General features: G+C 36.8%; 1 protein-coding gene across 2 annotated transcripts in view; it reads right to left on the minus strand.

Moving 5' to 3' along the window:
* Window positions 1–11,629, minus strand: part of MIGA1 (mitoguardin 1) — a 33,988-nt gene extending 22,359 nt beyond the window's left edge. Inside the window, exons 1-6 of one of the 2 annotated variants that reach the window (XM_005423084.3) lie at window positions 11,457–11,629; window positions 9,682–9,859; window positions 8,555–8,691; window positions 8,197–8,323; window positions 7,639–7,775; window positions 6,760–6,883 (exon numbers count right to left, since the gene is read on the minus strand). In XM_005423084.3, the coding sequence (XP_005423141.1) occupies window positions 6,760–6,883; window positions 7,639–7,775; window positions 8,197–8,323; window positions 8,555–8,691; window positions 9,682–9,859; window positions 11,457–11,579 (826 nt within the window). In that variant the 5' untranslated portion in view covers window positions 11,580–11,629. The remainder of the gene's footprint in view (window positions 1–6,759; window positions 6,884–7,638; window positions 7,776–8,196; window positions 8,324–8,554; window positions 8,692–9,681; window positions 9,860–11,456) is intronic. The other variant, XM_031058728.1, reaches the window with a different exon arrangement.
* Between the last annotated feature and the right edge of the window lie 473 nt (window positions 11,630–12,102).

Raw genomic sequence — 12,102 nt, forward strand, 5'->3', positions numbered from 1 at the left:
AAACAACAAAAACCTCCTGCATTTGGAGGCCATTTTCCACTTTTATATAACTTTTCAAAATGCAGGCAAGCAGTTATTAATTCAAGCTCTGACACGTGAGGAAAATGATTACTTTACTCAAAAAGAAGGTAAATATGTACTTTTAAAACATTTTTTTTTTAAACTGGGAAAGAGACAATTGCAGCTGCCCACATATTGTAAAGAACAAGAAGAATTAGTTGAGATGCACTTTGTGTTAGGAGGCCTGAGCAAGGATGCACAAGAACAGCTAACTGAACAAAGTCTGGGAAATAAAATCATTGGTGGATTGTGGCTCCATTATAAGCAGCTTTTAGAGCTAAAAGGAGGACCAGCTTGTATTTCATTTGAAGACAAGTTCCCAAGGGAGAGAGACCTCTTAAGAGAGGAATAATCTGGTCAGAAAAATGAGCAAAGGTGATTTTTATAAACAACAGTTAAGTCCATGTCAGACCAGCAAGTTTTAAATGGACAAGGCAAGACAAAACATGGCAGGAGTCAAGAAGTGAGAGAGACAAGGGCTCAGACAGGAGTTTTGGTGTGGACAGAAAGAAGACAGGGCTCGGGGATGCCATTTAAGGGAAAGCAATGAGGTGTATAAATAGCCTGCACTGCTGGATCTAATGGCAAAGCTGTTGGGCAAACAGTAATGAGAGTCCTCAAAAACCAGAAACATTCTTTCTCATCTTACTGGAAGTGCTTTTGGAAAAACCTCCAAGCTAACTGACCATAGTAAATGACCTTGACTTCTCCATTGCTGGGTCAGTGAAGAGTAAAATAGAAATTCTTGAGCCACTGTTGAAAAGATTTCAGCTTCTAGGATTAACATAAAAATACACTCCATGTTAGCAAATAGCTACAAAAAGATACATATTACGAATAGCAATATTTTCCAGCAGCAGTAACTTCACTGCATGTCTACGCAAAGCTACTTTGCATTTTTAGTAGAGTTTTGCCAAAACTCAGAGTATCACTGAGAAAGCCAAGCATTATAGTATTTTTATAGACAAAAATATTTTTGCTTCCGTATTAGATTGAACTTCTAATGACCAATCTTACTCTGCTCAAGCACTGTACCTCGGTGCTTTGTGATAAGCAATAAGGAATTTTATGGACAGCCATTTAGAAAGGAAGTGTTATTAATATTGGACAAAATGCCTTTAAAGGGAAGATTTAAATATTACTGATTAGGGAACACATACAATCCAATTCAAACATCTGCACTTTGACTATCTCTTGGGTGTCAGAAATAAGGAGTTGCAGCAATAAGTTGCAATATGAGAGACCTCATGTTTTAGCAGTTATTGAACTTCAACAAACGGCAATAGCTAAAAATTATGTTCAAAATATGCATTTTTTTTTAGAAATAGATTGGAATAACTTCTGTGGGCTTTTCCTCAGACTTAGAAACATTGTTTTCTTTCCTTTTCATTCATTAGTTGGGATGAATACATTTTCACATTTAGAGAAAAAGCTGTTTTCTTTGTTTTGATTTCAATCCTGTTCGAGCCACTAGAAAAATGGTTAGGCCTTCTCCAAGAAATTAAAAAATTATTTAATGTAAATTTATCTTGAAGGAACAAACCAAGCAAAAGTTTCCAAGCTAACATAAAAAGTTACATGACTTTAAGTTATTTTACAGTATGTAATACCAGAGCTCACCTAAGTGAAGTATTACAAACTGCTCCTCATTGCAGATTAGGAATTATAGCTAGAAACATTTACTGTATATAGGCAAATAAACTACACTCAAAATATTTTTTTTTCCAATAACATTTAGAGGAAGGAAGAAAATACAGGCTGTAGATATTAATCCATGGATAGGAAGACATTACAGAAGTCTGTGTTAATAAATTATATAAAAATGAGTTTTCAACAGCTTCAGTGATTATGCAAAGATTTTTGTTGGTTTTAAGAGCTGCTGAAGAAAAGGTTCCTAATATGAAAATCAGTTCTCCAAACAGTTTTGAGACTAGGTTAAAGGCTGCACTTATTCTCTCCAAAATGCCAGGCATATCTTTGACTGTGAGAAGAAAATTAAAAAAAGAAACAGACAAACCTTTCAACAAAATCATCCAACAGCACAGACCTTCGTGACAGATTTTACTGTGGTAGCTCAAACACCTAATTTGTTTTAAGCTGTGTAACTGATACACAATAAAAAGTAAGCATTATAAAAATAAAAATGTATTAACACTAAAACATTTTAATATTGGCAAAAAGTTTAAGGGCCAGTGTACACAAGTCCCCATCAGTTTGAATGCCTGCATTCCTTTTTACAGTAGAAATTAAAATAATAATATGAAGTATTAGGAATTTAGCACTGACAAGGAACAATTTGAGAATTTTCCCCTCTGACCTGAAATTCTGCTTGTAAATAAAGCTATTGTTTCTCTCCCAACTCTTTGCATTCCTCCCAAGTTAACTCGACTAACATTTCAGTCTGCTAGGAAAGATCTAAATAGGAAAAAAAAATGCAGAGAGCCTTCTTCAAGGGCAGACTACTGAAAGTCCTGGAAGCTTTTAACCCTCTACACACCTTTACATTCATCAGTCAGAAATAACAGGATGAATATTTTGTTTCACAGTTTTGTGCCAAGTGCCTCCTTTCTGACGGAGTGCAGCCTCATGGCTGCCCCAGGACAGACTGTTTGTAGGCTTTCCATGCTGGTTCACAGTACTCAAAGAGGCACAGCATAAAAACAACCACAGTTTAGCCCTACATATTTATTTATTTTCATGTCCAGAAGTACTTTTTCTACAGAAATCCTATTTTAGCTTCCTGATTTATATGATAATACTGAAAGTCTGGTGGAGAATGCAACAACAGTGAACACAATGGCATTCCATTATTTCATCTATTTAAAATGCAAGTCTTTTCCAGGGAGGTATTAATAATTTATAACTCAACAACAGCTTACCAAGTTGAGAATTATTATTTGCAATTATTTTTATTATTATTACTCTTAATAGTATTCTACTCACGGGGAGAAAACATATTTATTTCTACCTCTGTCTTCTGCACTGCTGAAAGCTGAATATTTAGAAATATCAGAAGTAGCTGTCCTAGCAGGCAGAAGAGAGGCACTTCAGGCACAGCACATGAAGACAGACAGTGGCTGCAGTGATGAGCTCTTGTATTCCAACAGGCCCCCAGGTAACTCATTCCTGACTCTCCCTTGTGACACATCACCACAGCCTCCTCCAGAAGGCTGCTCCTTGGCAAACTGTTTCTCATGCACAACCAACTTAAAATAGCAAGTGGGATCACAAAGTGAAAAGCAAGTCTGTGGTATGATTTATCAATGGCAGCACTAAGATCTAAATTTGATTTGGTAGAGGGATATGTTGGGAAGAGTAACATTTAAAGGTTTTGGGAAGGAGCAGCATCTCTGAACAGTAGATAAATAGCAGGAGAGCAGTTTCAGGAGCTCCAGAAGTTTGATAGAAGAATTTACAGAGAAAGCCAAAATTGAGAAATTGCTAAAAATTTTCACCTCTCTAAATTTCCTTCTGAACAAATTTGGAGTTCCTTATAAATCAAATTATAAGCATCTTCCATTCTTATAAGAACAAGAAGTGCCTGTCAGGCATTTATGTAACACTTGATAGCATCTGTCTAACTGTCAGAGCCTCAACTCCAGCTGTGGCTGGTCACAAGCACTTCAGGTAGAGGAAACAGAAGAAAAATCCACAAACCATATCTATCTTTCCTATGTATAAGAGAAAAAAACCAGAGCTAAACATCCTCTGATTATTGTAGCTGGTGAACAGTTGAAACCCTGAAGCACATGAGCTGGTTATAAATGTTTTTAATGAGCTGTGTCATCACAGAATGGTTTGGATTGGAAGGGCCATTAAAGACCATCTAGCTCCAACCCTGCCAACACTAGATGAAGTGGCTCAAAGCCCTGTCCAGCCTGACCTTGAGCACTTCCATGGATGGGGCAATTATGAATTTATTAAAGACAAAGGCTTTATCTTATTCACTCCAAAGCTCACAGAAGAAGGAAAAATAGTAGCAAGGGGAAATAGTTAAATGCCAGAAAGACCACACTGACCATTTAATCTTCCTCTCAAAGAATGAAACATCCCTCAAAAGAGTACTAAAAAAAAATCTTGCCTCTGAAGTGTGTTTAGTGTGTTGAGGATAGCTTACTTTAGAACTTCACTTGTTTCACTTGAACAACAAGAAATTTGACTCTGACAACAAGGTCTACAAGTCCCCCAGCACCACATACCTTTTCCATGTGTAAGCAGCTATTCAGAACAAGTCAGTCACCTCGCAGTGTTTTCTTCAATAAGGAGCTGACATGCCCAACAAGAACCACAGATTAGCTTATTTTTTTCAAAACATGGAAAAATTTTATGGCTTGTTTTGAGCTGTCTAGAATCTCCAATCTTCTGAAATATTACCAAGAGAACTGGACAGAGTATTCTAAAACCACACCAACCCAAGACTGCATCTCTGCCTCTATCCTGCTGCTGTTCCTTGCACACAGCCAAAGGTTAGAAGTTTTTTTTCTGCAGCAATGTGCCAAGAGCTTACACTGATTATGTAACTTTCCTAAAGTGGTTCTTCATGATTTTTCTTTTAAAATCTCTCACTTATATGTACAATTCATACCTGCCAGGATTAGTAGTACAAATGTAGTTTGTTACTATTTGAAGAGATTATTCAGATCTTTATTAGTAACCTTTGCTTTTTGTTAATTCACTACTTCAAATGCCCTAAATTATAAATTTTTATCAACTTCCAGCTCTACAATGATTTTATAATCAATTATATGGCTGATAAAATTACAGCATTTGACTAAATATCTTCCTTAAAAGGTAAATCTTTCTTTTAACAGCAGGCAGAAATATAAATAAATGTTCACGTCAGCGAGCTAAATATTATCACCTAATTTATGCTATACCAATTCACCAAACTGCAGATCTCTCAAAAACCCACAGTCCAAGAAAACTTACCTGCTTTGAAATTGTATCAACTGGCACTAATTAAATACTGTATTATTTTGGCTGTGGTAACAGAACAGCAAATTAGCAACTCTTTGTTTTACAGGTATGACATGCTGGAGATTGTTCCAAATGATTAGGAAATGCCCATTTATCTCAAAATCTTAAACAAACCAACAACTCCCATTCCCTTTTTCCAAGATAAGTGAATAGTAAACGGTAGATTAGGATGCTTTCTTTATCTTTAAGAAGTTTTAGGTATAAATCATCCAGAAAAACAGCTCTCTTTTGCCACAAATTATAGCCATTCCTACATAGCACAGGACCCTCCAATTCTGTTTCTGTTCAGAACCATAGTTTGTATTTTGCAGCAGGGTATTATTCTTATTCTTAGTAGTGCAAAGAAGGCTGTACTATCTTTATTTCTTTTGACCACTGAGATTTCATAATTTTCTTGGACTTGCTTATTCTTGTGACTCTTGAACCCTTCAAGGCATCACAAGTGCTTCACAGGAGATTGTCCTTCTGATTTTTTATTAAAACATTCTGAAAAAGTGAAGCATCCTTTAATATACTTGCTGTTCAAGTCAAAAAATCCAGAAAGATAATGATGCAAAGCTCCAAATCCTAAACACAGAAAACAGTATTCACTAAACCAGTTTATTACTTTTTTCCTCACCCATCTGGACCAGCACAAATAAAATGCAAATAATTTAGTAACTCAAGAGATCACAAACTACTTCTACAAAGAAGGTTTGAAAGGAATCAAATTCTCATTCTTGGTAAACAAGAATTTAGTTATCACATCTGAAAAATGAAATATTCATTGTAAATACTCCCAGGGTAATCAAACAAAACAATAACTAAACACGTTGAGCATTCACATGAAGTCCTTTGAGTACATTTTATTAATTTGGCCTGAAGACAGAAATCACAAATTAAATTCTAATTATAATGGATATACAACGCAACTTGACTGATGGTTTCAGATACCAAAATGAAACATTCAAATGCTTTTTTGCTTTAAGGGCTACATTTACAGGTGTATGCAGATGAGTCAGAAAGCCAGCTCTGACCCCAGTGTAATTCCCCCCTTGTCAAGGCTGTGTTTGGCCGATGCAGGAGAGGAGGGCCAAGAGAGGACAGCACAGCACAGCACTGCCACCTCCTGCCAGGCAACACAGCTCCTGCCAGACTGAGCCAGAACGTGCTCTGCCTTTCAACTCCACATTCGTTTGAGAACAGATACTTCATCTTGAATTATGAAAGGGTACAACAGCATCCATCTTTAATACCCAATTCTTTCAATAAAAATAATCAAACTATCTGTAGTTAATCAGCATGTCAGGCAGAGCTTAGTCACTCAGAACTGATATATTTCACTCAGCAGAGTTAAGACCTTTGCTAATGGACATCCGCTTCAGATTAAGTCTTTCTAGTTTAATTTTCAGTTTTGGCAAAAAAATTATGACAAAAGCATATCAAGTTTCATAGTTCAGAATATGCATAAAACCTCTGAACACCCATGCTATAAAAAGGGTCATATATTCTTGCTGTATAAATGTTTAAATACCGACAAGTTACAAAGAAAACAATTTCCTTTCAATTCATTGTTATCTAAAATAGAACCACTTAATCAAACACAACGTAATAATATAAAAAATGGGGTTTTTTTGTTGTTGTTGATTTACTGATAAATATAATTTTGCTCAGTGGATATTTCAGTCCTCCCCTCAAGAGCCATAATTACAAGCAAAAAAGATGTAAAGTAGCAGTACTCACCAATATCATTAGCTAGAGCAGCAGGATCAGAGACCCCAAGGGTGGCTTCAAACTCTTCCTGAAGACGATAAGCTCTTTGAAGAAGAGATTCAAGCTTATGAATGAATTCAGCACTAATGATATCCTGCAAGAAGACAGACATTAGCAGCTTTTCTATTTGCTTTCAGCCTGGAAGATTCCTTTGTAAAATCCAAGGATATTAAGCCTTCACAGAACAAACCGTGACACATTAATTTCCTAGAAAACACACAGGGACACTGTCAGATGAAAACTTCAACATGCACAATATATATACTTTTCAGAACACACACATAGTTTATTTAGAGTAATAAAATAAATCTAAAATTAAATATAATTTAAAATTATCTATGATATTTGCTGCACTAGAAATAATGAAAGTAACACATCTGTTTATTTCAAAATATTTTTTAGCATTTCGTTTATAAGAAAGGAGGAAAAAAAATAAAGTTTAAGCACATTGTTTGTGAATATGCACAAATTGATTATTTTTCCCTGAGACATTTATCTTTGGCAAGCAGATACCCTCTCACATAATCATAAAAGAAAGACAGGACCCAAGGGATTATGGGCAGGGAAGTTGTCTGCTTGATAGATCAATAATACTGTCCAGAAGCAAACACTGATGCATCAGCAATTGCCAAAAGATAAACAATGCTGGTTCTCTTCCCATGCCCTCCTCCAAATAACCAATCAAAAAAGTCAGAAGAAATGAACTCAGATCTCCTTTAAATACAATACCACTAAACTGGAAATTGAATCAATTGTCAAGTTTGGCAATTGAATTTGCAAAGATTCAGGTAACAACACAGAACAAATTGTCAGGGCAGTATCAGTAGATTACAGATGGGATGTACTCACTTCTACACTTTCTTCTGCAATTGCATCTCCTGCTCCCAGCTTAATGGAACCACAGATTGCTTCATCCTCAACTTGCCTGTTACGAAAAGTCAGGGCCTGCTCCCAGCGCCTCAGTGCCTCCTCAAACAGCTCCATACCTAGGGCAGAGCAGGAACAGCTTCAGCTGCACTCACGTTTTACAGCCACAGGAAAATATGTAGCTAAAATAAGCATAATTATCACAGAGATGTAATCTGAAACAACATCACTTCCCAGCCTCTCTCAGTATATACCCAGTATACATTTAACTTCTTTTTGTGTAAAAGAAATGTGATCATTTTCCCCATGTGTCAGGGCTTGATTTTAAGGACTACTACTGCAAACAGTAGAGGAAAAAGTGTTCTAGAAAACTAACTTTAGATCAAGTATGATTTCATTATTTTATGGAAATGTTCTCAGACCCTTGCCAACAGGACACTGAGAAAGAACACAGTACTATTTTGTGTCACTTTGCCATAAAGCCAAGAAATAATTTACATTCATTGTAAGCAGATGGTGAATATTCTTATTACAACTTACCCATCAAATACAAATTTTCAGGTGTAGTCACTGGAATATTGACAAGTTTAAGGTCATCTTCATCTGCTTTATCCCAGGAATTAGAATTGGCACAAGCACAACTGTGACAAGAGGTGGCACTCTGAACCTTGGAAAACAAAAGAGAGTATCCTTAAAACCACATTCCTGCCAGAGTACATTACATCCAAGCCATCTGCCTAGAAACTGCTTTTACTCTGTGGTAAGGACAGTGGTTTCTCAGCATCTCTAGCTCCTGTGCAGTTCATTCAGAAAGCTTCCTTCAGCTCAGTGAAGCCTTTAGATGCATACCCAATACAATTTAACAGACATTCAAGAGCCTTAAAACATTTTTACTTACCGAGGCCAGGCTTTGAACTGAACCAGAGTATTTACTGAAAAGTCCTCCATTTGCATAGATACAGGACTGAGATCCTTTTTCCTTGGCAGAGCTCAGAGAAAGAGTCAAGTTTTGTCGACTACTGGAACAACTAGAACCTAAGAGACACATTTGTTTTAAAGCTCTTGCAAACTCCATATTGCTTCTTGCCCAAATCTATCAAGAATTGCATTTACTCTTTTCAATAAAATCCAGTTTAGAAGCAAACAACAATTATTCTTTTATTTACAGTTCTACTTGAGAAACTACACATTAGAATTCACTGTCTATAACAATAACTATGCATTTTAGCTTAATTATTTGCCTATTCTATAAAAAATCAGATCTGAATTTCTCCATATTGAGATACATACGCAAGAATGGCAAAACCCATTGTTAATACACTATTGATAAATAGAATTTTAATCCTGGTTCATGATTAAAACTTCACCTTCGACAAGATGCCCAGCTTCTTTATAAGAAAGATACTGTAATTTTGTTTCTAATTTGACAAATTCAAAATTTAAAGTCTAAAACCTTGAACCTACTCAGGTGTTCCATCCTATGGAGACAATTAGTGGGATGGAGCACCTCCCCTCTGAGCAAATGCTAAAAGTTGAGGTTATTCAGCCTGGAGAAGGCTCCAGGGAGACCTTACTGCAGCCTCTCAGTACTTGAAAGGAGCCTATAAGAAAGATGGGAACAGACTTTTCAGCAGGGTCTGCTGCAATAGGATAAGGGGTTATGGTTTAAAAACTAAAAGAGGGCTGATTTACATTGGATAACAAGGAAGAAAGTTTTTCCAATGAGAGTGCTAAAACACCAGAATGGATTGCCCAGAGAAGCCATGGATGCCCCATCCCTGGAAACTCTTAAGGCCAGGTTGAATGGGGCTATGATCAACCTGGTCCAACTGAAGATATCCCTGCTCAGTGCAGGGGTTGGACTGGATGAACTTTAAAAGGTCCTTTCCAATCCAAACTACTCCATGATCAAAGGAAAATAGTTTGATTTACTACTACAGTTATGCATACCCATCCCCTCACACAACTTTCTTTCCAAGAAAACAACGAAAAAAAAAAACCCAACTTGGGGGTTCCATGACCTACCTTTTTCTGAAGCAGCTGCTTTGGTACACTCTAATACGAGATGAGCTGGCTCCCATGGTGGCACTTTCTTGTTTTTCTTTCCACGTCTTCTTTTAAAGTGATGGGCCAGAAAAATCACAGATATTGCACTCACTGCTGTTACTGTGAAAAGTTTCTTTAACCCTGGGGAAAGCTTTATCTGAAAATAAAAGTGTGATTTAATTGCACATATACATACTGAGAGGCAGAGTGCAGCACCAAGAACTATAAGGTATATTGCAAACCCACAGACTATGGGGATCTAAGTAAATGACTTAAAAACAAAGATTTAGGCTTTTAAAATTTCTTCTTAATGCCAGGAGAACACAGGGCTTCAAGTAAATCTCTAACAGCAAAAAATACTGAGAAAGGAACTCACTTTTCCCAAATACACTGCTTCTTGCACTGTGAAAGAGTGGAAGATCCTAATGCCAACATTCATGTGGTGTTTCAATTTGAATAGAACATGTATTTAAACACACTTCTCTTGTATCAAAAGCCATTAACAATATTTGTAACATGCAAAATAACAAGGAAAGTGCCATTTAATTGGAAATCACAGTTCACATTCACAAAATCTTCTGGAAACTTATGCTGCTTGAGGAACAGAATGCTGGGAGAAAACCAGATCCACAGTGCTTGGGCCTCATATGGTGTTTGTGTAACACGATTCCTCATACCAGAGAGAGCACACAGAGCACTCTGGCACTCCTGGCTGCTGTGCAGTTGCAGGACTATCACCACTGTGCAATCTGAAGAAACACTGAAAGCTTCTCTCTGCACTGAGTTTACATTCAACAAGTCAAGCACCTTTGACTGGTTGAGAACCCTGCCCTTCCAGGTACCATGCCTTGACTGAGGTCTACAACAACCCCTGTACTCCATGGAGAAAAGGAAATGCCTGGAACACAGCACCAACACAAAACTTACAAAATTTACAAAATTTTCACTGAAGAGAGTTAACAACCCGAGATTAAAACCTCTAAGATCACAAAATTCAATGTTAAAACATTGCAGTTTCAAAGAACCACAAAAGGATTTTTCTAAATTTGTGTGTGCCTACAAACATGATCATAAATTGATTAACACTGAAATGAAAACCTCTAAAAAGAGGAATGTTAATAGTTGCAGATAAGGGAGTCGCATGTGGCATTTTAAAAGGACATGAGTATGCTGCCACATGAAAAAGAAAAGAGTGATTTTGCAGCAAGAGTTTTGAAATATTTAATATATAGAAAAAAAGTGAAAATGAGCATATGCAGCTAAGACTGAGAATATCTTATCCTGGTTTTAAATGCAGTAAAAGAAAAGTACTTATAGGGAACTGTGAATTATCCCATAGCTTTTGCTTATAAGTGTGATTCAATACAGTCATATTAAAGACTTAGTTTGAAAAGCAGAACTCAATACTATTATTCAAAGTTTAATGACAGTTATGTTTAGCTTGTAAATACCAAAAAAATCTATAAGAAAAAAAAAGGCAATTTGAGAATTTTGATATCTTGAGAATCACTGCACTGTTACAAAATGGAGATATACAGACAGTGCAGGCAAAGCAGATGTACGATGATGTACTAAGCATTTAGTAGCAGAAAAAGACAAAAAGACACACTTATTTTAGTGCAGTGTTATAAACAAACGAAACCCCAATGTATTCTGTACAAATTTGATTCACAGTCACAAGAGCACATACAACACTGCAATAAACATCTAAATGTATAACAAAAGTAACAAAATTTAGATAATGTATTTATTACCTGGTTAAGAGAATAATACCAGGAAAGGGGAAGATGAAACACCCGTAAAGCTACTGTCTTCAGAGAAAATCGTGTCTCAGTAACAGCTTCTTCTGACATGGCTCCTTCTCTCCCATACCTCATTAAGCGAAACTATCTTGAAAACAATCACGGATGGTCTCTGGAATATTCTGGCGAAAGAAGGATACATACTCTGAAGATGTAAAGGATACATAACTATGGAAGGATGCATCCTTCCAAAAAGAAGGATGCATAACTTATGCAACAGAAGCCCAGGACATTTTTTTTCTACAAGCAAGCTCAAATCTCTTCAATCACAGGTACATGACTTGCTTGATTGATGCTTTTGACTAGAGGCAAGACTTAATGTGGTGACAGCAAATTTGCGAGTTCAGCTTAGGCCCCGTTTGTCCAGCTGCTGTGTGCAGATGTGCAGCTGCACAACGCCCAGCACTAAGGAGGGCTCGCTCTGCTTTCATTACCGACCGCTCCCGTACTACAGCCTCTAAGCCACGCACGGCAACAACCCTGCCTCTGAAAACACGACTGTTGGTAGAACATATCTGCCGCCTGAAAGAATTAAAAGATTTGTGAGCAGCTAGAAAAAGTTTATCTCGTTCAGCGCCTCGTTTAATTGCAGACACAC

Source organism: Geospiza fortis, unplaced genomic scaffold (assembly GCF_000277835.1).
Source record: "Geospiza fortis unplaced genomic scaffold, GeoFor_1.0 scaffold333, whole genome shotgun sequence".
Taxonomy (NCBI): domain Eukaryota; kingdom Metazoa; phylum Chordata; class Aves; order Passeriformes; family Thraupidae; genus Geospiza; species Geospiza fortis.